A 27,316-nucleotide genomic window follows, 5' to 3' on the forward strand; every position below is an offset into this window, starting at 1 on the left:
ATCCCTGCACTAAGGCTCCTCAAATGCCACACAAGAGCTCTTTGGAGTGGGACAATGGCTTTTCCAGGCCTGGGACAAAGGCAGAGGCAGCACTCAATTCCACAATCAGAAAACGCTGGAGCAGCAAGTGCTGACCCCTGCAAACCCCACTGAGAAGCTGCCCTGCAGTCCCATATCCCTGAAATAAGAGAAGCACCAGGACCCAGTGGGGGGAAATACCTTGCGGCAGCCACGGTGTCACCGCAGGAAGCACAGAACACAGGGCAGCTTCCCAAAAGTAGAACTTTTTTATTGATGGTAAGGGAAAAACTAAAAACAAAGACAGCCAAAAAGGAGCCAACAATGCACAACCAGCCCCTGCCCTGTGCAGGTCCGACACAGCCCTGGCAAGGAGTTGCTCCCAGTCAAATTCCCATCGTAGAGTTCCATAAAATAAGAAAATAGCAGAAAGTTGCACACCTGCAACCCAGGGCAGCTGCGGGACCCAGGGCAGCCCCCAGAACTGCAGGAGATGGAAGGCAGGCCCTGCATTTCTCTGTGGAAACAGCTTTGCTCGTCTCCTGGGTTGCAGACATTCTTCAGGAGCATTTACATGCAAAAAAGACCTTTGTTTCTTCGGGGGTCGGCTGTTGTCCCTCAAAAGTCTTAGGAGAGGAGACAAACCAGGAGGCTTGGGAAGGAACAAAGGCTCTGCTTCCTTAGAAAATCCCTACTAACAAAGCAGGAGAGGGGAAAGTGTGTGCAGTAGGAACTTTCCAGTTCAGCAATGGCTCTCAGCATTGGCAATCGCTCTGCAACACTGCAGGGGCTGCTTCCGACACCAAGTCTGCTGCCCCCCTCCCCGGCCCCTCAGTTCCTCTCCCAGCCAGCGAGAGCCGTGGGCCTGCAGGAGGTGCCTGGGATGTCCCTATAAGACATGCTCAAACCAAAACATTATTCTTTGTCAGCTCAACAGAAATCAGCTTCTCTGCGAAAGCCTCAGCACGCAGAGGGCAGCCCCAAGCAACAAAGGAAGAAGGCGCATCAACTTCCACCACCGAGCTCTGCCGCTAAGCAAATCCACCGCCAAGAGGAACGGGCAAGGCAGGGAGGAAACCTCTTGACTCAGTAGAAACATTATTCACCCCTCTTGGTTACAACTGGGCAAGGGAAGCAGATCTGGAGGAGGATGCCACGCACTCCCAGCTGCTTCACGTTCTCCACCACAGGAGCAGGTGCTCTCACAGTGCTTTAGCCCACCTGTCTGTCCCATGGCTCAGGAAAGCTGCCGTTGGCTGGCATTTCGCTTCGCAGTCTGATTAAAAATAAAAAAATCAAAACTAAATAAATATTGTTCCAAAAGAAGCCAGAGGAGAGAGCAAGCCTTTGGTGCAACAGCTGCGTTGCTCTCTGGCAAGACCTGAGTTCCAGAGCTGCTGTGCCAGACCCCTAGAAACATGGCTCGGGGGTGGCACAGATTCTGCAGAGCCCGTTGCACACGAAAACACAGAGCAGACAAAGGTGGTGGTCAGGGTTTGCGAGAGTCCGAATGGAACAGGCTTGCTCCAAGCACATGGTCTGCACTTTCCGCTACGCTTGCTGCCTAGTCTTTGCAGTGAAAGCAGACTGCATGTACAAGGACAGACTCGTTTGACCTCATAATTACTCTGATGAGCTTCCAAAGTGGTAAAGCAGGGCCTGGAATTCAGAGGCTGCTGCAGCGTCCCTTCCTATGATATATTTTTATATATAGTATATATACTTGGACCAGCCCTGCCAAGTCTATTCGTTTGCTCAGGTGCACGTCACCAAGAGTCATTCCCCACCATCTCACGACGTATAAAACAGGAGTTACGTGGCTAAGGGAAGGGAAGTAATTTCCAATTGTTCAGTCTCCCTTCCCCTTCCTAGAGAAGGGTGCAGCGGTTACGGCTCAGGCCCAGCGCAGCCTATCGATCCATCTCATCCAGCAGCGGCGTGGCGTCCCCGGCGATGGACATGGGTGTGCTCTCGATCATGGGGCTGGGAGACGGGCGAGGAGTCAACCTCTGCTGCTTCTGTTTTCTCCGTTCGGCCTCTTTCTCCTGGAGCCACTGCTCGGCCATCTTCCCCCAGTCGATGGCCGTGTGGCTGTTGGTCCTGAAACGACACGGGTGGGAGGTGAGAAGCGCGAGCGAGCCCAGGGAAGTTTCCCTGCCCTTCCTCCCCAAGGAATCCAAGTGAGAAAGTGCAAGGCAACCCCACCACGTTGGTTCCACAGTCATCAACAAAAGGAACCATATGGAACACAGATGGATACGCATATGGTGCTGGAGCCACTCACTTTGGCTGCTGCCTCTGCCTGGAGCTGGACGATGGCTGTGATTGTGTCTGGGACTGGGTGGACTGGGGCGTGGTGTTGGCCTGGAGCTGGTACTGAGGCGTTGTCATCGGCTGGCTGGGGGTAGTGTACGAGTAGCTGGGGGTCATCATCGGGGTGGCCACTGGTTGCTGTGCCGGAGTCGCAAAGACCTGCGGAGAGCAGATACTGTGAGGGGACACAGTGCAAATGCAGAGGGCCGGCACGGCCTGGCTGCACACTCCCAGCCCTGCTGGAGCCCTTCATCTGGGCAAGGAGAGGTTTGCAGTGACCGCTGCCCAGGGAACGGGGGGCTGCAGGGCAGAAGGAATGACATCTGGCTGAGCACAGGACATCTGTTTCCTGAGAGCTACTCCCTGCCCACCCAACCTGGGCCAGCAGGGCCCCCACAGCTCATCTTCCTCACTCAGACCTCAGCCCACCAGGGTAGACATCAAACCAAGTGAAAATGAGGAGTGTAAGAGAAATAGGCACAACAGATACTTGAGGTGAGCTAGCAGAAAGGACATCCTGCAGCAGGCATGAAGAACAGGGGAGTTCTGCTCCAGTGGACTGCAGAGAAGGCACAGCAGCTCCTGAGACAGCTCCCTCCCACATCCCAACCTGGCTGGTTCAACGTTTGTCCAACAGAACTTTTCCTCTTTTCCTTCTGGTGTTCACCTCCCTTTTCCTTGAGACTGTATTTAATATATTGGGTTTTCTACAGATCCTGCCTATCCCCAGGCTCAGTGTCTGCTGTGCCAAACCCTGTGAAAGCCTCCCAAGGTGGTCTAGAAGAGGATCACTCCTCCCTACAAGCCTTGTCTTGCAGCACCTTTCCATCAGATCTCTCTAAGAGCTGGGTGTGTTTCTCGTACCCAGGCACTGCAGTCTTCCTGCAGCTGGATTTAGCCTCGGGGGTCAGCTGGGGAGCTGGAAGCATGGGATGGGAGGAGGTAGGCACCAGCACACATGAGGAAAGGCTTCAGCATGAGCCAAAACTGTCCAATTCCATCTTATTTCCTGCAAAGCCTCTGGCTGTTCGGTCAGGCTGAGGTGTTCGCCTGCCGGTGCAGCTCGGAGATTAGCACGCTGAGCTGAAAAGCCCTGCAAACTCAGCGCATAGTTTCCCAGCTAATCTCTTCCACTGGCAGCTCACGTTGCCTCCTCGGGGGTACAATCGGAAGGTTGTACACCCTCACTGCTGGATTCCGTGTCTCCACCCTGCCACATTCCTTGGGGGCCAGATCAATTTGCTACTTGCTTCAACTCTCCCCAGAGCAGGGCTGCGTTGCATGCCTCGCTTCCTCAGTCACAGGAGGCAAGAAGAAACCTGGTCGGAGAATCCAGCCAGGCTCCCCAGGCACCACATGATCCCAGGCAATGAGTAACCCCTTGGGGTCCCACCATCACGGGATGGTTTCTACCAGCAAGGAGAAGCCTCCTCTCAGAAAGCGAAGCGACACCTACGTGGTACGCGCTGCTGCCGCCTCCGCTGCCTCCGTAGCCGAACTGACTGGATCCCCACTGCGCAGGGGTGGCATTTGGATTCTGCCCCTGGCCCGTCACGGCAGCGATGGCACTGAACATCTGGGAGGTCATGTTCTGTGGCAGAGCATTCACCGCACGCGTCAGGTCTGCAAGAAAGACCCATTGTGTCAGACAAAGCAGAGCCTGGAGAAGGAGCTCACATCCCGATTCCAACCAGGAAAGGCCGGCACTGACCTGCCAGGTTAATGTTAGCTGGAGTAGCATTAATGGAGGCTGGAGTCCTGGTCCGACTGCTACTGCTGGGGGTAATACCTGCATAAAATATAAACCAAAAGAGGTGGATTAGTTTAGGCAGAAGAGCTGCTATTGGCCTGAAGCTCTGGATTTGAAAACACGCAGGCAATGCCTGTACTGGCAAGATGCTATTTCATCACTGAACGGTGTATGAGGGTCGTATGGTGGGGAAGGCCATGGAAGAGATAAGGGACAAGCCAAGCCTTTGCTGCATGGCTGCAGATGGACTCTCAGGAGAGCTCTCAATGTGTCAATGGAAGCCAAAGACTTGATCATTGTTTTGAAACTTCCCACTTATAACAAAGAGCTGAGGCACTCCGATTCTGGGATGCTCACCTGGAACAGGGTCCTGATAATGATCCTTAAACCAGCGGAAGAGCCCATTCACAGTAGGGAAAACCTGGCCCCGGTACCGGAATCCTTCAGGCGTCACTGTCACATACTCTATCCTGTGAGGAACAGTGGATGCAGGAGAGAACACCGGCTGCTTCAGAGCCATCCCTGCACTGTACAGCACCCGCACACCAACAGGTCACAGCCAGAACAGGCAAGACCTACAAACTCAGGTGATGGCTGTACCGATAACAGATACACCCACCCAAGCCATTTTCATTTTGTTCTCGAACAATTGCTCCCAAATACCATGCCTTTCCATGCAAAATCTGTCACTCGTTGCCTATACCCCAGGGACATCCCCTGCACAGGGCAGTTCTGGTTCAAACCTCAGGACTCTCCTGGCCAAAATCCACTGCTAGGCACGGATCCTCTGCTGTCAGGAGGCCAAAGCCTGGCTAAGGGGAGGCAGGACTGACAGAGAAACTGGCAACAATGAGCTGAGGCAGCGCTCACCGGCAGCTGCTGGGCTTGCCTCTCACTTACCTTGGTTTGCCTCGAGGCTGATATCCCAAGAGGAATTTGCCAGGCAGATCTTTACAGGCACTGATAAAGTAGGGAATAAACGTTGGCTTTTCTTTCTTGGTCTTTATCAGCAGCTCTTCCAGCTTCTAATTAGAGAGAGAGGGGGATAAAAATGCTCAAGGAAAGCTTACATTTTTAGCAACACAGAGGGCCTGCGCGTATCTCCCTCCACACCCTTTTCAGCCCTTTTTCCAGCCTTTCCTTCCCCAGCCCTGATGCCAGCGAGGACCCACCAACTGCGCAGGGCTGGTTGACAAATGTCACCAGGTCACAGAAAGCCAATACTCTCCGTTCAGTGGTATCTGCTGGCACAGCAACGTGCTGTTCCGGCACAGCGCTGCAGCACATCATAGTGCCACTGCTGTCCTAACTCCACTGCTCCCAGATGGAACCCTCCGGAGATCTACAGCTGTAAAGTGACTGCAAGCCCCAAGCAACAAGAGGAAGATGAGCCAGCCCAGTCCAGCAACGGCTCATGATGGACTCAGAGAGCTTAAGAGAAAATTATAATACGTTCCTCTATCTCCCACAGCATGAGACAGGCTCACCTTCTTGTCTCCGCCGTTGCAGTCCTGATAGTACTTATGATTCAACAGGTCTCTGGCAAAAGAAGCCATTGGCTGGACATAGCGAGCAACAATTTCATCCAGGTCTTCAAATTCCTTTGAAAAAAACGCATTTAAAGAGGTATTTAGGGTGCACAATGAGGAACTCTGATTCTAGTACAGAGCTGTCAGTCATACATCCTGCACAGCACTTCTAATAGCCTGAAAGCTGCTGCAAGGACAGAAAGGCTGTGCCAACCTGTCCCTGCCCTCCTTCCCCACCAACTCCTTCCCAAGCATGTTCCGTGGGTCTCCTACCTCTGTGTTAATCCAAAGTGTGGAGCCCAGGCTGAAGGCATTTTCCTTGCCTTCTTCTCGGACATCCACATGCTGGTAAATCCCATCGTTCACCTTCCAGGTGACAGTCAGGTGGTTCTCCCCTTTGCTACTTGGCCGAATAATAACATCCCCTTGGTCCATGGTCTCCATCATCTTCTCTGCTTGCTTGAAGCTGATGTTGTGGAATGACGGGTGAGCAATTACTCTCTTGATGTACGCTAGGGGACAAAGCGGAGAGTTTAGGCTTCCAAGAGGAACAGCTTTATTCCACATATATGTCTAATTACATTTATTCGCCTGAAGCACCCTGGGAGAGTTGACATTACGAGGGAGAGAAAAGTTAGAGGCTCACTTGTCCGCTGCTGCTTTCTTTTCAGGTCTTCTTCCTGTTTGTGATCTGCTGCCTCAGTGTCAAAGTCGTAGTAGGTGTCTTTAGGCAGTTTCCACTCGTTGTTCTTGTCCATTAGGTCTGAGGTCCTGCAGGTCAGGTCTGCACTGAACTTCTCAATGTCGATTTTCATAATCCTGCAGTGAACGGTCATTCCCACCTACAGGAGAGAGGCAGGCAAAGCTCATCAACAAGTCTGGCTGAAACACCAGCCTCCCTGCGCTAGAGAGCGACCTGCGTGGGGTCACGCTCCCAATGAAGAGGCACAAATCACTGCACCTACTTCAGACTGATGCAACCTTTAAAAGTGATCCTTCCAAACAAACCAAAACCCAACTGGTCTCCCCCAAAATTACCAGAATCAAAAGAGATTTAAAGATAAAGGGCAGTTCTACAGCATGTCTACTACCTATTCCCTGTACCACACAGAAAACTGCATATCTGGAGGCTGAGGATGACTAAGTTTGCTATTTTAGATATCTTTTTCACAGAACTAGACTTTATGACGTGCAGAAAAGTAGTTAAGTCTGTTGAGAAACAGAGTGGAAGACATCCAAAAGACTTTTCTACTTAAATGGGGAAATACCACCACAAAAATTGCTATGTCTTAGCCCAGTTAACCGTGCTGAAGTTAACAATGGCTCTGTAAAGAACGGCTAAGGGGCCTCTGAGCTTACAGGATTATCCATCACCTGTAGGAACTGTCAAGGGGATTCCAAAAGACAGCAACGATGTTAAACCGCTATTTTGTCGTGTGATAAAAATATGTGGTTCTGTTTCTTTCAGAATCCCAACCCCTGTCCTTAGCGAGACCAGTAACTCATTATTTCCACAAATGAATTGAGATGGAAGAAAAAGCTATGAGAGGGGAAAAGTGACCCTCGCATATGTAACAACAGTTGTGTGAACTCTTTAGAAAGGCAGAAACAAAGGGCAGCTCTGCATTAGAATGCCTTCTGGCCTCCTAAACCCAGACTTTAGCCAGACTATAATAAATCCTCCTGCAGTGCAACATGCTAACTGATTAACATGGTCCCCACCAACTGCCAAGAGATTTGCACTGTCGGAGAAGGACACCAACCAGAACCTGAAATTGCTGCTGATTTAAGCCTTTACATGAAAAGGAAAAGTCATTTAGGGAACAGCATTTATTAACCAAACTCTGAATCTTTAGTACTGGCTCCAGGTTCTTCCAGCTTTTGCTAGATATGTGAAAATCCACTGTTTTCCTACCTTCACCCTTTCTTCTGGCCGCTTGACCACTTTATCACTGAGAAATTTTGTTGGGATGAAGCCAGCGACACCATTGTCCAGACGCGTCTTGACCCCAATGGCTTGACCAGGGCAGGAACCACTGTCAAAGTGGTTCCAAACCTTGAGGAAGACAAAAGTAGAAGTCATTCAGCATGGAAACAAAATAGCCTCAGCAGCTCCCACTCAAACAAGCCTAAAAGCTGTGTCAGCAAACTGGTGCAGCCAGCAGAGATGTGTAGAAGGGCAGGGGACAGAGGACTTCTATCGGTGCTACCCAGTAATGCCATCTTCCTGCTTTGGTTCTGCTCAGCTTACGGAGCTTTGCAATGAAGAAGGACCACACATTTTTAGACCCTGAACACAAGCCTGTAGCTGGGGCTGGTTTCTAATGCTATAGGATTTTCAAGTTACGGATTACCAAGACCGGAATTCAGCAGTGTTTAGAACAGTCGTGAGGTACAGCTGCATTAAGCAGCAGGGAGTCCAGATAAGTTCTTAAAACCAAGAAGGTGGCAGAACCTTCTGTTATCGGTGTTACGGGCAGTTTCTCTACATAAAACACAATCCTAGACCATAAACTCTGCTTCGTGTATCTGCAAAGAACTGGTCAGCTCAGCCCCAGATCCATTTCACTCCAAGCCCAGCTCACTAAAACCCATGATGTAGCCAAAAAGGACCTGTCAAATCTCTATTGAAGCAATTAGTTAAAACTAGAAGAGATAATATTTGCAGCCGCAGTCAGATTGGGAACCCAGGGCACTGTAGACAATCTTGGCTCCCGAGAACCCTACAAAACACTCAAGCCTGCTGATAGCAGACTCCTGGCAAAAGCAGGCCTGATAGGAGAAGCAGCCCCACCTCGCTGAGCTCTGGGAAGTTATCCTGCTGACAGAAAGGACACTGCCAAAGGCCAGTTTCATCGTTCCGTATTGCCTGGTCGTAGCTTTCTCCTTGGGGCCGCCTGTGGGCTATCCCGGTCACATTGCAGATGATCATTTTACCTGTGACGAAACAGGAGAGGAGAATGAATGAAAAACTGAAAGCCAACTGCGAGGCTTTCAGATTGAGGGTAGTTCCCTCGATCTAAGGCAGCTGGTCAGGAGACCACCCAGGTACTCACAAAGCTGCTTCATGCAGAATCAACCACCGCACTGTCCCAATATCACCCTCATCAAGACCCCTCTGCCCCACCTCTACACATCCCAAGTCAACTCAGGATGACAAAAACCATCAGAACCCTCTTAGTAAACAAGGATGTACCTATGTAAAATGTCTCTGGAGTTTCTTTCGTCAGCATATTGAAGACCTCTTCTGTGTTTGGAGAACGATATGGCGTTCTTAGGTCCTTGTACCTGCAGCTCAGTTCAGCTCGAATGTCGTATAAAGTGATATGCTTGTCACCATAGCCCTGTGTGGATTTTAAAGGTTATAAAGCCATGAGTAGCAGGGAGGAGGTAAATAGGGAATCCAGTATAAATTAATTATGAAAGAACTCAAGGAACTTAAAACAGCAAATTTAAAGGGGAATGCACAGGTTACCATCAAAACATGGAACTCAGTCACAGGATGTTGAGGAGGTCAAAAGTACCCATATGCGTTAAACGTTAGATCAGTTCAAGGAGAGCAGTTAAAACAGACTAATTAGCGTCTCCTGCCTCTTTCCCCTCCGCCGCAAGCGCACTTTCTGTAAGTATTTACTACATGCCATTGTCAGACCCTGAATACTCATCGTGGCCGTTTACACAGTGGCAACAGCTGAATGCTCAGCTCCTAAAAAGGGTAAGGGTCACCAGCTATAAAACCTAAGAAACTGAGCTGGACAGCAGAGCTTCCCCTCTGTTTCTCAGCATCAGGAACCCCCAGCTCACCTGTCTTTCCAGTTCTTCAGCAAAAGCATCGAGATCCAGGTCTTTCAGACGCTCAGGGTTTTCCAAGATCTCCTCTAGAGCTCCTGCGGGATTAGCATCCTCTGCCGACTCATCGTATTCCAAGGCATCTACTGCCATTTTTCTTGCCCATTCATAGGTTTCAGGATGGACTCTAGAACCATCTAGGACTTCGATATAGGAATCAGTGCTGAAATAAGCCCAAAGCAGCAGTTCAGACAAGGACTCTGCAGAGTTCCAGAGTCACCTCCTTCACCTCAAAACCAAATCATACTGTTAAGCACCATTATCGGTTGTGTGGCTGCTTTGCTGCTGCTGGCCTCAGTGCAACAAACAACTCTAAAAAGGACACAATGAATTCTTCATTGCTAAATCTACAGGAGCCAAGGCAAGACGTGACAAATTCCAGCTCCTGTCCTGCAAAGATACAGCCTGGTAGGGGGGTTGGAACTAGGTGATCTTTAAGGTCCCTTCCAACCCAAACCATCCTATGGTTCTATAAACTAAATTTCTGAGATGCCTCAAGTTTGGAACTTTAGAAAGATAAAATACTGATGGTAGCACCAGGCGGAAACTAAGGAAAAGTGCACATGGGTTACTGACGGACACACATGATGACTATGTTGGGGAACAGCTCTTTTCAGTTTAGTTTTTCTTGACACAAAGGGTCTTTCAAATCATAGCAAGCCATATAATTAATGTTTTTCAGCTTACATTGCTGTGTGAGTTTAGCTGCCCTTAAGGATCAGATTAATACCCGGCAATAGCTGAACTTGGCCAGTGATCAGAGGGGCCACACAGAAATTCCTGGGAACACGGGCTCCACGGAACACGACTGCTTCAGCCTGTCACTCGTGCTCACTCCATACCCTGAATGACACTGTGCGCAACCCATACCCACCTATCGCCTAGCGATGCTGTGTCAATTTTGATGAAGCCTGCACAGTTGATGAACACTTTGGGTCCCATGTGACACATCGTAACCAGCTGGGTCCTGTTCTCCAGGCGTGTGTTGTTTTGTTTTAAGATCTGGAGAGAGAGGCAATACTGATATTTAAACACCACAGTTCTCCAGGAAAAGCAGAGGACTAACATCAGACAGCACAGCGTTCAAAGCATCTGACAAAATCAAGCCTGTCAAATCATGAACTGTTGCCCCCTGCCTGTGTCTCAGCATTGGATGAAAGGAAGTGACTCCACATGGAACAGCTCCAACTCTCAAGAAGAGTGTTGGCTTTTTGCCTTGTGTTTTCTACAGCAGGGAGGAGTCTTGATACTGTAACAGCGCATCCACTCCTGTGGGTTCCAGTGAGCTAGGACTGATGGATCTGCTGAGTTGCTTCTGTCTATCAAGGACAGAGGTGCAGGCACAGCTCTGGGGTTAGGCCCGGTGAGATAGCACACACTAAACACACATCAGCAGAGTTGACTCAGCTCATAGCAGCACTGCCAGCAGCCCAACTCACACATTACTGGTGACGCATTGTTTCTGCAGGCAGAAGCCTCCTTACCTTTAGGAGATGAGTGCCTTTGCGTGGTCCCAGGCCACACACATACTGCAGCAAAGCCTGGCTGTGAGGGTGAGCGATGGCCCGATTGACATCCACTCCCACCTCATTCACACGGTTTATGAATTCGCAATAGAGGGCATTCAGCAGTTCCTCCTTCACCACGTGCTCCTGATGGGAAGGACAAAGCAAACTGAGCCAAACACAACAGATTGGCTCTTGGGAGCTGCACTGCACCTCAATTACCCCTGAGAAAAGCCTAAAGGCAAGAGGCAGAGGAGCCGGGGGAGGCAAAAAAAGGTGCTGTGTAGACTGAACATGCATAGAACTTGCACCAGTTCAACTGGGAATACTTTTCTTGATAGCAAACTGTCCCGGGCCTCCCAGGCCACTTCCTCTTGCAGAGAAGGATCCCACAAGGCAAAGTTACCTGCAGAGGGTGGAGTTTTAGGCAGAGAATATCTTCATCTGAGCTGCAGACCTGGGCAAATTCTATGAGGGGGTCTTGAATGCGGCGAGCAAGGGAGACAGCTTGACGCAGCAGAGGTGGATAATCCCGGAACTCATTCTGCAAGAGGCCAGAGTGAGGGAAAACCCTGATGGTGTTTTCACACTTTACAGCACAAACAACAAAGACACATCAGACAGGGACAGGAACAAGGAAAGCATTTGGTGCTCAGGGCAAAGACCGCCGAGGTCAAAGGCTGCTCCCAGGAACTCTGCTGAAGCTAGGAATGAAACAAACTATCCACTCAGCTGAGCAAGATTCATTTCAGAATACAGCAATATCTACTTTGTACATCTCCTGGTGCTGATCTCTTCACAGAAGCCTATAGAAAACATTTTGCCCTGACCCAAAAATCAGTACATGGCCATCTAGATGGATTAAATGAAGCAGCAGATGACAGAAGGCAGGGCCAGCACAACAAATAGAACATGAGACAACACAAATGAGCTAAGGGACAGCTGAAATAACAAGGTTCACCTCAGACTTCTTGCTGTTCATGTAGAGGATGGCCAGTTCATTGTCCACCAGCTCCACTCCAATAGAGGACAGCTGCTGCCCTTGATCCAGCTCATGAACAATTCTCTTCACATCCTCCATCAGCATCTGAGCATCCCTAGAGGGAGAGGGATAAAGGATTGAGGGGAGAGTACAAAGCTGGGTCCTGGAACCAATGAGGGAAGAGAACCTCAACACATTAACTCACACCACAAGCAGAAGCACTGAAATGCAGACAGGCTTGAAGAAAGGACTGCAAAGAGACTGGGAAATGGAAGGAACACACAGACTGACCTGTTCTCGCCTGCAATTGTCACCACGTGAGGCTTCTTGTTCAGGAGGAATTTTTTTAAGGTTTCAATATCCTGGGCCTGGAAAGAAAAGTGAAGCAGGTTAGAGTAGAAGAGCTAGCAGGTTTCTGTACTGAGCTACCAGTCCTGGGTTTCCATTTCATAGTGCAAATCTCCACTGCCACTCTGATCTGCCACCACGACATGAACGTAGTTAAATGCCTTCTCCTCAGGCCTTGCAGCTCCTGACTACTGCAAGGACAAGCAGGAAGGCTCTGCAGAGGGAAGACTGATGACCTCATGGTCTGGTGCTACAGGAAATCAGTGCAAGTAGGAAACAGAAGTCAAAAGCCTGCCCCAAGTTCCAGGAGGTCCCACATAGCCCCAATAGCCTTTTGCTATTACGTACTCAGGGAAAAGAGTAAAAGTTTCTGTAGCTGGGACCACAGAAGCTCTCAAAACCTCAACACAACTCAGGAACAGCAAGGCCCTGCCAATCCCCAGAAGAGGAACTGAAGAGATTAATAGGAATCTAACCAGAAATAATTGTTCTGCCAGAATTACAGGGTGGGGAAAAAGGCAGCATTCTTGCATGCAAGCAGGCCAACTCTCACTTTACTGGTGATGCATTGTCAAGGCCTGAGCTGCCTTCACACTGCTCCTCTCCAACCCACAATGGATCGAATGTGCAGACATTAATCTCGACAATAGCTGCACCAAGGCTCACCTTCTTTTCCCTCTCTTCCTCACGCCAGGCGTTCCTTCTCTTTGTGAAATGCGGCAACCTGAGGAAGTCTGTAACCTCACCCTCTCCATTAACAAGGGCGCAAAACACGGGGTGATCCCTGTGAAACAGAGATCACTCAGACATGGAGGACTGCTAAAGCGGAACACAGATCCAGAGGGAATTCCTTTCCTCCTACCTGGCTGAGGAAAATGCAATGCCTAGCACCCGAATGCCCTTCCCTTGGTTTTCATCCATGAAATCATCATCTTCCTCCACCTGCTGATCAGGACGGTACGAAGCTACTTTTAGCCAGTTGTGCAGTTTCCGGCTGCAAGCCTGGTAGAAGAGAGAAGTGAGAAAATGAGCTGTAGGTGCTTTGGCATAGCCCTTCTCCAGAGAGGTCATTGACTGCTCAAAGCAGCGAGACTGTATGTCCCACCAGGACCAGAACCAGCTCTCCAGAGCCATGGAACCCATCTTCCCTCCCATGGAGGTACCCGCTTTTCTCTCTACCCCAGGAAAGAACCAGACTCAGCCCTCTGCCTGTTCCCTTCTCTTTCCCAAGTGCCTGTGTATGACCTGCCGGTAGCTCTCTCTTCCCCAGCTCTGTCTCAAACCCACTCGTCTCCCGTCTCACCTTGAGGACATACTCCTTGGCCTCCACCAACAGCTTGTTCTTCAGCTCTTTAGCCATCTGCACATAGAGGAATTGGTTGAGAGACCGCTCAATGGCCATCGTACGCTGCCGATTCCACTCCTGCACCTGGTGGCTGAACTCATCCCGATAATAGAACTGTTTGATTTCCTCAAAGTACGTCTGGTCACTACCGTAACTGCAAGAAATAAGAAGAGAAAATACAAAAGGGCTCCAAATGCCTGCACTGATGACAGCACCACTGGCAGATTCCCACAGAGGGAGGTAAAAGCGGCACCTCAGACTGAGCAAGCTGCCTGGAAAACCTGGAGAAGAGCCAGTCTACCCACGAAGCCCTCCTCTAGCTGCAAAAGCTCTGCTACTACACAGAGGGCAGCTGAACGCCATACAAGCAGCACGGAGACCTGGTCAGTTCAACATGGGGCAGCCTGCAGCCACTCCAGCACACCCATATTGCAGTGTGGCTACTCAGATGTGCAAGGGAGGACCCAAGGAGCCCCAAAGGCATGATCTTTCACAAACATCCTAAAGGCACGGATGGCACAGCCAGTGAGGACTCACCCCTCCACTCCTTTCATGTCAATGCAGATATCTATAGTCAGCAGTCCCTCCTCCTCTGCCAGGCTCATTTTCAGAAACTGGTCATCTCGCAGCTCCTTCACGGGCTTATTTTTCAAGTATTTAAAGGAATAGGCATAGTGGGCTTCATCAACATCCTGGGAGAGAGGAGACAGTCAGCATGCACGCAGAGAATTAATGAAGAAAGACCCCTCTGTATATCACAGCCGACAATAGTTTTTATTCAGCACCCCATCGCCCCTACGCCTGCCAGTCTGCATTTCCTTCCCCAGCAGGACACAGTGGAATTCATTCCCACTCCCAGAGAAACAGAGACCGTTCCAATAACTGAAGGCAACATCTCAAGAACTGAGTCTGATGAAACACTGAGACTAAAAATGCAGCGTCCTGCTGATCTGGCCTCTGCACCAGCCCAGCTTACATGCTGCTCTAAGATCTATTCAGAGCTGCCGCTGACGTGGGAGAAGTTTTCAGATGCAAAAATGAGTATTTGTATGTTATTTAGATCCTTCCCTTGATTGACCCACAGAGTGAGGGCTCCCTTCCTTACCTTTTTCCCCTTCTTGGTTGGTGAAATGTTGATTTTGGCTCTTTCTTGGAAAGTCTGCCTCAGGACCTGTCTGACCAAAGGCTCCCTGGCTATCTGCAAAGCCACCATGTACCGGGCTCCTTCCAGCACAGCTTCAGGACTTGGGAACTGACTAAAAGAAAAAACGTAACATGAAGGCTTAGGACTGGAGAATGCCCTGAGATATGATCCTGTGATCCCTTTCCCAGCATTATGATCTGCAGAACCTCCACAAAGATCCCCACACTGACCTACACACATAATCTTTGGCCAGCTCCAGGGGCTCTGCAGGGAACTGCTCTGTCTCATGACGCTGGTAGCTATCTCGGAGGTTCTCTCCAAACTGCTCAGGTGTCAGACCAAATTTCTTAGCCAGGCCATCTGGAAAAGAAGAAAAATGGTACTGTAGCTTATACTGAGCAAAAGTAGCAGTCCTACAGACAAGCCACACCACTATGTGGGTGAGGCCACTGCAACCTCAGCAAGAGAGCACAGCCCTTACCCAGCCCAGCTGTCTGACAGATGGTGTACATATCCCGACGGGAAGCCTGCTTCAGCTCTGGCCCTTTCTGCTCATCATCTTCTGCGTCCTCCCCTTCACCTGTGGGAAGGATATGCTCAGCAAAGCCTCTTTACAGGGGCACCCAGACAGCTGCAGTGTGTCAGATGCACAACGAAGGGATCAAACACAACCCTAAGAAAGTTCTCTTCTGTTTTAATATCAGAATCTCTGGGTTGCACATTAAAACACACATTGAGGTGGCTGATCCTTGCTTTGACCCCAGCAGCGACGGGTGGTATTCAGACCATCAGAAAAGGAGCACCTTGTGTGGCATTTTCAGAGATGCCTGGAAGACCTGGGACTAACTTGAGACAGAAGTGAACAGCTAAGATGCCGGGCTTTTCAACAAACTTCCTTACTATTCTTTTGAACCAGGATATTCAGCCATCCCGCAGTTAGAAGACTTTCAAATCTGGGGACAAACCTTCCTCCTCTTCTCCATCCTCTCGGATACGCTTTTGCTTCTTTCGAGCAGCCTTGGCAGCATTCTGCATCTTGGGGATGTCTCGCCCATAGTACAGCAGGAAGTGATTATACACGTCTTTTAGCTCATCCATGGACTGCACGTCCTTGAGCCTACGACAAGCAAAGCCAGCACGTCACACCCTGCCTGCACGGTTAAACATTTCTCACTATTGGCTTATTGGGACGCTAAAGTCAATGCACTACAACGGCTGGAGACCCTGTGCTGTATTGGCTGTTAGTGATTTTTTAAGTCAGGGCACCATACCTCTCCATGTCAGTAGTGTCCAAGGCTCTTATGCCATCAGCCAAGGGCTTGTCTGGGTCAGCAGAGATTTGTTCGTACTGATAGGCCTGCATCTTCTCAAACAGACGTGTCAGGTTCTGCTTGCGGATCTTCAGTTGGGTCCACTAATAAGAGAACAAAGACTTCCAGTGAAATGCACCATAGCTGCATGTCACATCTGTCTCCTTCCTTCCCAAAATCTTGGGATATTTCTCATGTAGGAATAATCATCAGAATCTTCATCCAGAGCCAAGCTCAGATGTGACACACGTGGCTGGTCTCGTCTCAGAGATGGATTGTATCAACATAAAAAGATAAATCAAGGTTTGGATCTATGTGACAGTAAAGAACCTGCACTCCTTGCAGGAAAAGTCACTACACAAGGAACTTGGTGAAGGGGAAGGACTGTTTTGAACACTCTTCTGTCAGATAACCCTTTACCATTATGTGACAGCAAACATGCCAAAAAAACAAATATGAAAAAGCACAGGAGATCTCCATGGCCAAAACAAAATCTGCTGAAAGTGCCAGGCTAGGGAGGGGACGATGTGTTAAATGCTGATGGGGTAACAAGCAGTGAATCACTCCTCACCTTCTCATCCCACTGCCAGACTCTCCACAGGTCATTGATGTTCAGCTCTGGCTCCACATATTCCTTTCTATAGAAGGCGATGAACGGGACCTGGGTCAGAAATGAGACTCATCACCACCAGGCAGGAGACTGGGCTGCTTCTGGCTCCTGTTCCATGTGGGATGACAGGTTAATGGGGCAGCAGCGCGGGAATTCTACCATGCCATGTCCCAGTTCTTGAGACTGTTCCGCCAAAGAACACATGACATAGACCACAGAGCTTCTACAACATCAGGTAGCACCTCAGAGAACAGGCTAAACAGACCACAGCTCAGGATACTCTAAAATTCTACCACCTCATTTAGCATCAATTTGTCTGAGACCAGGGAAAAACTATGATATCAGCCCCGTCAAACAGGCCTTAAAAACCCGCCACATGTTCCACGGAAGCACCATTTTGTCACAGGAGAGGCAGCCAGATATAGCATCTCAGCCCCTTCTACGCTGCTGCCCTAAATGCTTCCAGCAGCCCCACTGCTAATCCTGCCTGGAAAAGGAGACAGCAACTCGGACTTTATCTTGGCAAAGAAGCTGAGCTGAAAATTACCTCAAAATGTTGATTTCTCATGAAATTCAGGGCTTCTTTAATCTTCTGGATTGTGCTGGGCCCTTTGCGGCTGAAGCTGCTGCTGGCTTGTCCACGGTCGAGGTAGTCAGAAGTTTCCTAAAAGGAGAAACACATTGTGTTGATCGCATTCCCCTGAAAGACCAGCCCAGGCTCAGGCTAGAGAATGGTGGGCCTGGGGTTAGCTGGGAAGGCAGGCTCAGGCACACGATCTGATTTTAAACCACAGAAAAGCAACCCAGCCCCAAATGGCTTAAAGGAAAATGCAGAAGCAGCATCTGACCAAGACAGCTGACGGTTAAAATCGGATCATGGCCAAAACTAGTTTAGCCCTAAGTGCACAGTTGGTCAGAGATCCTTCAATCCCTCTTGATAATTATTCTTGCAACCTGTGTTCCTATTTGTCTTGTTTTATGGATGCAAAAATCCAGATGCATGTTAAGTGCTCAAAACTAGAAAGAAAGGTACACGGAGCACCACATTCCTCTGAGCAGACTAAGGTCTAGACAACATCTCCAGGTTGGAAACCTGCAGCATCTTCAAGTCCTCCTAGGACACAGTCCTTTACCTGCAAGGAGATAGTGGGTGTTGCAAATGCGTTCCTATAAATCCAGTCAGCTTCCTCCTCCAGCTCATCATCTTCAGCATTCTTCACCGGGATGGATCGCAACTGTGAAAAGACACCAGCATGAGCAGAGGCACAGGGCTTGTACCACCACGTCTTCAGGAAACCTGGACATTCTTGCTTAGAGCTGCAGGTTGCTGATGGGGTCTCAGTCCCTCCCACACCCAGAGGGCTTTGCTAAGGACAGCACTTCGCTGTCTGCATCTTCTGAGCACATAGGAAACCTGCAGCGGCTTACACAAGGTAAAGGCAGCTAACAACTCTGTCAAAGACTTTCAGAAGGGCCTGCAACGGCGTGAAACCTCCTGTGAGGATCAGAGCAGGGTACCCCCACTTCTTGCCAGACTCCCAAACCCTCTACTACATCCTCTGTTCCAACCTACTTGTGTCCATTCTAGACTTGTTACCAGTTTTCTTGCTGCAGCCATAGAAAAACAGAACATAAAGGAGCTCCAAACCCTCTCTGGACATTTAGTCCCAGCCAATTCTCTTTCAGAAAGCCTGCCCTAATCATCACTGACATCCATGAAGATGACAAAGCATGAACAGGCCACATACGGCCAGAAAACGTTACACAGTGTTCCCTTGTGCTGTGCAGACTGGCATGAGGGGAAAAGTCCTTCTGAAAAGCTGGCAGCTTCAGACATCCTGTTCTGCGCAAGAAGTTAACAAGCCTCTGCGTAGAATTCATTAGCACACACTTAAGGGAGATGGAGGAACACTGATCGTTCAGAGCAAACCTGATTATGGGGTCAATTTAAGACGTAAATATGAGATAGCAGAATGATTCCTAGCAGCAGCCACCGGACTCCACATTGAGAGCAGTGTAAATCCCAGTCACTTGGGTTACAATGCGTTACAGAAATGCCTTGTATTAAGTTATGTGTTCGCTGGGATACAGGTAGCCTAAAAAACCCTAGCAAACCTCCTCCAGCACCACAGCTGCAGCTTCACTCTTGCTATCCAGAGGCAGAACTCATGGGATTAGCATCCAGCAGGAGGGACAGTTGAGCAGAGCACAAGCAGCACTGCAGCACTCCCAGGAGAGCAACACTGGCACCCAGTGGCCAATGAGAAACTACAACCAGTGCTAAAACCAGGCTAGAACAGGTCACAACGCCACCGATATGTCTGAATGCAAGAGTTTTAAACTATACATTTGACAGGTGGGATCTTTAAAGAAGGGAAAAAAAAGAGATGCTGAAATCCAGCCAGGTGAGAAAGCTGGCCTGCAGGATCCAGGCCTGCTGTACTCAGGAGCTGAAATGCTTTCTGCCTGTACGCGAGCACACTACACTCTTCCCTCACCTGGAACCTCTCCGGCATGTCGGTCACACGGATCTCATTGTCCTGGTCTGTTAGGTGACTGCTCTCCAGCTCACTGGGCTCGTACATCTCAAAGATGCTGCGCCGACTGACGCGCTTCTTGGCAGTCTTTTTGGGTCGTACACGGGTCTCCCCTTCAGTTTCTTCATCCTCATACTCGTATTCCTCCTCCATCTCCTCATCGTACTCGTTGTACTTCTCAAACTCATCATAGTCGAAGTCCACACCAAAGATTTCCTGGGCTTCCTGCAAAGCACTGGAAGGCAAAAACTATATTTCAGCCCCATGGTGCAGCTGATACAACATCTTTCCAGCCACACAGAGGAGGCCAGAGCATTTAGATTTATGCTTGTTTTTCACCTAGGCTAAAAAATCATGGATAGATACAAAACTCTGCAAGCTTTATATGCAAACACTTCTCTTAAGGGACTGGGTTTGGTATCCATGTAACAGAGGAGAAAGGAAGAAGTCAGATATTTAAGAATACAGAGTAAAAACCTCTATGTTTAAATTTACCAGGTTCCTCTGGGGAAAGAGATCAGCAATACCCACAAGGTTTGCAGTTACAAGATCAAGTAAGCTGAGCACTGTTTTCAAGGCTTCGAGCCAATTTCCAATCAATACTTACGCATCTGTGTACCCAGGGAGCTTCTTTCGCCATTTTGGTTTCTTCAGAGGTTGTCCATCATCATCCACAATGAAGTCATCGATGTCTGGAAATTGAGAAGAAATTTAGTGGTGAGGACACTTTCATATTCAACTGGTACCTCTGACAAAGCTCAGCTCAGCCAGTGCGACTATGAGCCTCCACCACAGGCTTGGGCGGCTGCTAACTGTCAGTCTGCTCAGCTACCAACAGCATCTCCTTGAACCTTAGACAAACTTCTTATGTAAATGACCGTCCATACTCACCAGATTCATCTTCCTCCTCCTCCTCTTCTTCTTCTGGTTGAGCAACAGGAGCTTCAACAACTTCCCCACCCTCCTCGCCTTCACCATCTTGAAATATTTCTTCAGCAATGGCTTCTTTCTCATGTTCTTCCTTTCCATAGTCTTCCTCTTCGTCATCCTCATCATCGGACATTTTTCGCACACGCCTGAATTTTTGCTGCAAGCAGAAAAGGCTCGTTAGTGCTTGGAATTCCTGGCACAGACACTCAAGCTCAGCGTGGTCTCTGTCAGGCCAGAACCACGCTTCCTCTGCTCTCCAGGTGGCAGCTGAGAAGGAGCAGGATGGAGCAAACTCTAGAAAATCAGTTCCCAGTTGCCTGGGCAGGGAGAGATCCTGCTTCCTTCAGCTTTCCCATTTCAAGAGGAGAGAAGCAGACAGGAGGCACCACTCGCTCACTCTAGGCAGGAGCTCACTCTCCTTCATGCTGAGACACACCGTGCCATTCACAACTGCAGCACAGGAAGACAACTCACTCTTTTGACTTTAACGCCCAGGTTCTCTTCAATGAGGTCAAAATCATCATCCTCCAGGCGGTCATCAAAAGCTAAGAGAACAAAGCAGAGGTGAGTTACCTTCTCCCTTTACTCACCTGGGAATGGACTAGCCAGGGAGAAGGGAATAGTTTACCCAGCCCATCCAGACACCCAGGGGAGGAAGCGCTCTGCTGTAACCTAATATGAATAATATTGACATAGAACTTACTGCGCTTTCTCTTTTTGTGGCCAACATCGTCCTCAGAGTCTCCAGAATCACTGGCTTCTTCCTCCTCTTCCTCATCCTCATCATCGTCATCATTAATGAACCCTTTCAGGTTCCCCTGCTCATCTTGATCATCGAGATTCTCCTCCTCCTCTTCCTCATCTGGTGGAGAGCAGCAACTGTTACACATGTACTTACAGATTTTCTGCTCAGACTCCTTCTCAGCTCTGTGCAAATGACATCTTCCTTCACACCCTCCACGCTGAGTTTTAACTGAACACTTTTACTGACAGAGAACCCAGACAGCTCCTTGTGCCAGAACCCCACTTCTTGTCTCCCGCTCTCTGCAGAGGGAACAGGTGGAGTGCTCACACTGGGAGAATTCCTCTACTTTTACTGTTTACTACCAAATAGCGCAACGGAAAATCCCACAGGGGTGAAGCAGTACATTTTTGATCGCAAATATAAAAACCACCTAAGCACTTTGAGAAAGGGAAGCACTTAAACAGCCGAGATTATCGACTACAGATGGCCATGCTATTATAGCACAGCCACTGCTCCATCTGAAGAGTCATGGGATCTAAAACAGAGCAGTGAGGCACACAAACCATTCAGCAAGCTCAGAACAGACTCACCATCCTCATCTTCCTCTACAAACTTCTTGGTTACTCTGGGCACAACCTCTCCATCCTGGTTGTATTCTTCCTCCGACTCCTCTGCTTCACTTTCTACGAAGTCAGACATGGTTGCAGTGTCTCGCACGCGGCTCTGCAGGAACTGGGGAAAGAGGAAACATCCACCGCATCAGCCAAGTGAGCAAAACACAAATACTTCCCCCTACCAAGTTCTGGAGAGAAGACGGTTAAGGCAAAGGGTTTCAAATTATCTACCAAGGCCCTGAATTACCCAGTGTTCACCGTGCCTGGACATCCCTGTCACCAGACATTAGGCAAGCAGAGCCAGCAGACAAGAGCTGCAGCTCCTGTCAACTCGTGTCTCAACCAGCAGGACAGGCCCTGTCACAGCAGCATTCCTGACACAGCCGCACTCCCGGCTGCAGCTGAAACAGCACACGCAGCCAAAGCCCTTCATTCCAGTGGCCAGGAAAGCAGCCCCGTGCTGTCACTGGCACAGCACTGCGTTAGGCACACAGTCCAACCAATTAGGACCTTAATGTGACTAGTTCTCGCGTGGTTAATGAAGCCAGGGTGACCCTGAAAAGGGCCTTGATGGAGCTGCGCTCGCAGGCTGTTCTCAAGGCTCTGCGGAGCCCAATGGTGCAAACAGAAGAGAGGCCTGGGGTGCCGCAGGGTCTGCTCTGGGGGCTGCTGGCTGCTCAACTCCACCGTCCCCCAGAGCCATGGCTAGGAGCTTCTGACCAGAGACTAAGAAGTAACAAGAGACTGCTGAAATGGGGTATTTTTGCTGTCCAGACCCTTCTGCTTGAAGTTTTTTTCCCCACCCGGGGTTTATGGAAGCTGGGCACAAAGGCAAGTGTGTGTCCATAAAGATATGGCTCAAGTTCTGCCTCTCTGAGCTTTCTGTTTCTTGTGGTTACAAATCTTGCTGTCACTTTTCTAATCTGTGAAAGATTTTTTCTTTCAGTTCATTTTTACATACACCAAAACAACAGAGGCTTCCAAAAGCCAGCAAATCGATTCCTCAAATGGCTGTAAAAATGAAGAAGCTGGACCAGGAAGAAGAACCAGCCTTTGGGAAGCTCAGGGGAAGTGTCACATCTAAAGCCAAACCCTCTGTGTTAAGTTATAGCTGACAGAAAAAGATGAAGAATGACTCCCATGCCAGGGACTCATACCTAAACAAACACACTTGAAAATGCTCCCATCATCACTTCTCCACTGCAAACAAACAGATGAAGGATCAGTCCCATACAGCGCAATCCATCAAGGCTTAGCCATGATGCTTCTCATGTGTGGGACATCTTTTCCGCCCCCATTTCCACACATCTGGTGCACAAAGACTTAAGAGAAAACCAGAGACTTTTCCCTCAGTTAAAGAAAAAAAACCTAATAGGCTGATCTTGGAGAATCTTCTAAGTCTTAAAACACTAAAAGCTCCAAAGGATTGTCAGCCACGTCTCATGAAAGAAAACCCACAACAAAGGCAAGGGGAGACCTCTGCCATATTTCAGACACGAGCAGAGTGCAGCTCATCCTCTTTGGCTGCAGATTACACAGCATCAGTGATGCTCCAGCCAGGCAGGAATCGCAGCGGGCCAAGGCTTCTGCTCTGCACCCCGACAGGACATCACTGCTCTGGGGCAGTGCCCGTCCTTGAGAGGACACTGCAGGAGTCACATATGTGAAGTGTCTCGCTCAGAAATAATGCTTCAGAGGGTGGTACTGATTGCTTTGAGGTCCCTTCCAACCCAAAACATTCTGTGATTACCTGCAGGCTAAGTGGCTTTTCCTAGAGCATTTCCAAGTCTAATAACCTCATTTCTCTCCTGTCCACGATGAACACACAAATCCAACAAGAAAGAAACCCCTTCTCATCAAAGCACCACGTACAATTTCACTGTTCTCCGCCAGTGAAGCGTTTCGCTCGCAATTCCAACCTTCTTCCTCATCACTTGTTCTACCATTTCCCAGCAATTTCAGTTCACGTCAAATCAAATTTGTCTGGACACAGGGAACAGCGAGGACTTAGTATCTCATTTAATGATGCAGCCGAGCAGGTTCCACACAAGCCACCCAGCCGCAAACCTGGGTGCTTTCAGCTCCAGTGAAATCCACCTCAGGACAGCAGGGATGTCACTCAGCATGGCAAATGGAAGCAAGGGTGGTTATTACTGAGGAGACGCTGAATCAGATATGGACTAAAGGTACCTCTTTACCTTCTGCTCCAGAGAGGCCTTTGTTCAGAATAAAACAGAGCAGGGAGGAGGCAGATATTGCAGCCAGTGCGGGTGGAGGGGCAGAGGTCAGTGGGAACCCTCGAAGCCATCAGTCGCACAGGGTAAGCCCTGCACCCGCAGCACTGCTTGTCAGGCGTGGGGAGGGTTTAAAGACTCCAGACTGGGGAGTGTTGGGCCAGCCTAGCTCTGCCAGGTTCTGGGCTTTTCCTTGGAGCAGCACAGCATCATTCCTGCTCTGTAACGCTCCCAGGAGGGGGGCAGAGGTTGCTGCAGCACAACAGTAAGTACTAAACTGCACCAGAGCACCAAAAAGGCAGGGAGACCGTGCCTAATCCTGCATGTTTACCTGTACATGAGCAGACAGGCTCTGATGGGTGGTATTATCTATAATTTTACTCCAGAGCCACCCTATGGGCACTGGACACTGAGATGGATGAAAGCCAACAGCAATGCAGTGAGCAGCACTGCGACAGCACCACTGCAGCAGAAGGCGAGGGAAGCGCAGGTGCCTCTGCACCGAGCCAGGCACCTCAAACACAGCCTCTTTCGCTGCCAGAGCAACTCAGGGCTGAGCAGCTACCTGACTGCGGCTTTCAGCCAGAGCCACCTGCTCTTTGCTCAGCTCAAGGGCACACAGCAATTGTCCAGAGTCCACAGCTCCTTTAGCCAGGACAACCCTGAGCAGAGAGCGATTTGCTGTCAATACTGAGAACGCAGATCTCTGATCAGGCTGGTAGGACTGGGCTGGACATGGTTGGCTCCCTGGTTAGGTGAGGCAGCATCTTTGGAACAGCCTAAGAACTCTGGAAAATAGATGTTCAAATACACGTAAAGCCTTTGCCATGTATCCAGATACCTGCTGGCTGCTCCAGCCTGCAAAACATCGCAGTGCTGGAGGCAGGAGTGGCTTGGTACACCACACATCAGCAAAATGTAACTCAGAATAATCAAGGACAGTCCTCACAGTGAGATACATTTAATATTCAGCAATCAGCCTCAGGTTATCAGTGTCAATGCACAAAACGGTAAAACCAAGGCCTAATTAGAAGACTAATCGTGACTTCTCCCCATCCTTCATCAGAAAAACTACATCAAGGCCCTGATTCATGCTGACACTGGTTTTATGGGGGGGAGGTTGGGGCACAGAGAGGGTTTAGACAGGGATTGTCTTCACCCCTGTCATTCCATGGCTCAATCCACTGAGATCTTTTAGGTCCATGGACCCACGTTAGAAAAGCCACCCCTGAACAGTTCTGCTTGGTTCTCATGTCTACACTTCAAAGAGGAATGTTAAATTGGAGAGGATTCAGAAAGTGCCGTGAGGAAACCTGACTCAATTAAAACAGAGTCCAAGGAAGCTAAATCTATTCATTTTGCCAATTAAATGCTCATGAAATTAGTTTTAGCATGGCCCAAATAAGGACACAGGAGTAAAAGATTGGGACAAGAAATGGCTCATTAGGAAAAATCCAAAGGAACTGCAAAGGTGATGCCACTGTGGCACCCCCTGAAGCTCTCACAATGAAATCAATTTGGTTTTCTTAAAGGAAAAGAGCTGTGATTGAGCTGGAATGTGTAGATTTAATACTAATGACTGAGCAATGATCACCACCATCACAGAATTCAGACAAGATCATATTGGCTTCTTTTAATTTGAAGCTTAAGCTTAACAATAACATCTCTGTGAACCATGTTAAAGCACTAGCACAACAGAACACCCTCAGCAATTCCCCAGAGCCAGCTTTTGGTGTGGACAGGGACTTCTGTAGGGCAAATCACTGCAGACATCGGCAACCAAGTTTTCTATTTACATTTTAGAGCTGTTTTATTAATTTCTGATGTGAGGATCTAACCCAGCCATTCCCACCCTTCTCAGCGGCGAGTGCGTGCAGCAGCACCAGGGCAAAATGATGACCTGAGACCAGTGATGCTGCGACAGGGAAAGCCCAGGAACTTCCCATACCTCCTTTGTTAGTTTTAACGCTCCCGGTTGGTCCCACCGCCCCTGATGCTATTGGGCAGTGGAACAATCTGCAGCAGAGAGCCACATTTAACACCGTATTGGTGTGAAAAAACACTTCCTCCTGTTTATTTTAGACCTGCTGCAACATAATTTCCTGTAAGAAACAGAAAACTTGTGTTCCCTCCTTGCTTTCACTGACCTGCCCATGACTTCACTCACCCGCATCCAATCTCCTGTCAGCAAGCCTCTCCCCTAAGGTGAGGAAACGAAGGCTTCTCTTGCCTGGAAACCTGCTCATCCGCACCACTCCCATCCCTACCTTCTCCAGCGCTCCCCTTTTGAGACAGGATAACCAGAACTGTCAGCACCATCCTGGGCACAAACCACCAGCAATTCATACAGTGGCGTAACGACGCTTTCTGCTTTGTTCTCTGCTCCTTTAACGTAACTCCAAATTACCCTTTTTAGGCTATGGTGGGGAGCTGAAGCGAGGTTTTAAAAGGAACAATTGCTGAGACACCAACAGCTCTTTCCTGAATAGTAAAAGCTGCTGCAGAGGCAGCTGCTGCAGTTTGTTACCTTCACTGCACCCATTGCCATCGTATCTCATTTGCCACACGAGCACTCAGCACTACCCGACCTCTGCAGCTTCCAACACTCTGCTTTAGCTATCCTAAATAATTCACGGTTACGTTTCCCTCGCCATATCACCATACCCAGATAAAAAAACAGCAGCAATGATTATGGAACTCACAATAACCTCCCTCCAGTGCGAGCACCTATCATCCATCCCTGCCCTTCCTTCGCCACCCTTCAGGTGCTTATTAATCCCCCAACCGGCATTCCCGAGCTGCTGCCCCTCGGCTACTCGTGGCCAATCTTGTCAGGGGGTTGTGAATCCCAGCGCAGTGCTCTGGGAACCACACCTGCAGTGCGTAGGGATCCCCAGCGCCGATACACCTGAGAAAGAAAGCTCAGACCCTCTTTCCCTCTGCCGAGAAACGCAGGGTAACGTTCCCCACGGCACCACTTCTGTTACCGTTCCCCCCAACGGATCCGGGTTGCCCCTGGCTCCGCTCTGCTCCCTGTCCCGGGGGTGGGGGGAGCACATCCCCTGGCCTTACCTGCTCCACCCGGGCTCCCGCTCCCCACCACCGGGGTTCCCCGGGCTCCCGGCCCCCAACACCGGGGGGGTCCTCGCCCCGGGCAGCTCCCAGTGCCGCCAGCCACACCGAGACCGGCAAGAGGGGCCGGCGGGGCCTCCTCCGCCCTCGCTCTCCTGCGGCCCCGCCTCAGGCCCAGCGCCGCCGCGTTCCCCGCCGCCCCCGCCCAGCCCCGCAGGCCCCGTTGCAGGGCGACGCGGACCTCGCCGGGCCCTTCCCTCGCCGGACCGTTCCCCCGACCAGGCCCTGCCCCTTCCCCCGCCGCTCAGCGCCCCGGTCCGGCCTTACCCGAGGCACCAGGGAAAATGGAGGCCGCGGCGGCAGCGGCGGCGGCGACGGGCGAGGCGGAGGAGACGAGCGGGGACCTCCGCGGCGGGCAGAGCGGCTGCGCTTCCGGTTCCGGCAGCCGGGCCGGGCGGGCAGAGCGGCGCCACTTCCGTCA

General features: G+C 49.9%; 1 protein-coding gene across 1 annotated transcript; it reads right to left on the reverse strand.

Moving 5' to 3' along the window:
* Window positions 1–268: 268 nt before the first annotated feature.
* Window positions 269–27,296, reverse strand: SUPT6H (SPT6 homolog, histone chaperone and transcription elongation factor). The gene is made up of 37 exons (XM_069874191.1): window positions 27,163–27,296; window positions 21,506–21,647; window positions 20,874–21,032; window positions 20,645–20,715; window positions 20,132–20,327; window positions 19,848–19,932; window positions 19,202–19,475; window positions 17,837–17,938; window positions 17,251–17,367; window positions 16,665–16,754; window positions 16,055–16,197; window positions 15,749–15,900; window positions 15,265–15,363; window positions 15,014–15,143; window positions 14,745–14,895; window positions 14,177–14,331; window positions 13,598–13,793; window positions 13,157–13,296; window positions 12,961–13,078; window positions 12,238–12,314; window positions 11,926–12,061; window positions 11,371–11,508; window positions 10,944–11,111; window positions 10,334–10,461; window positions 9,415–9,622; window positions 8,807–8,954; window positions 8,405–8,547; window positions 7,526–7,666; window positions 6,257–6,452; window positions 5,884–6,122; window positions 5,569–5,682; window positions 4,982–5,106; window positions 4,439–4,551; window positions 4,043–4,120; window positions 3,788–3,954; window positions 2,303–2,490; window positions 269–2,118 (listed from the first exon to the last, which is right to left on the reverse strand). Exons 2-37 carry the CDS (start codon window positions 21,612–21,614, stop codon window positions 1,929–1,931), a joined length of 5,184 nt encoding a protein of 1,727 aa, XP_069730292.1. The 5' UTR covers window positions 21,615–21,647; window positions 27,163–27,296; the 3' UTR covers window positions 269–1,928.
* Between the last annotated feature and the right edge of the window lie 20 nt (window positions 27,297–27,316).

The sequence above is a fragment of the Phaenicophaeus curvirostris genome, chromosome 21 (assembly GCF_032191515.1).
Source record: "Phaenicophaeus curvirostris isolate KB17595 chromosome 21, BPBGC_Pcur_1.0, whole genome shotgun sequence".
NCBI lineage: Eukaryota > Metazoa > Chordata > Aves > Cuculiformes > Cuculidae > Phaenicophaeus > Phaenicophaeus curvirostris.

Excerpts from the sequence above, each read along its gene's own strand:
- SUPT6H (XM_069874191.1), bottom strand. The coding sequence starts at position 21,614 with ATGTCTGACTTCGTAGAAAGTGAAGCAGAGGAGTCGGAGGAAGAATAC. Across the intron at positions 15,364-15,748 it reads GGATGGAGAAGAGGAGGAAG|GTGAAGGGGAGGACGCAGAA; the intron begins GTTTGTCCCCAG and ends TCCTTCCCACAG. Across the intron at positions 15,144-15,264 it reads CTGTCAGACAGCTGGGCTGG|ATGGCCTGGCTAAGAAATTT; the intron begins GTAAGGGCTGTG and ends CTTCTTTTCCAG.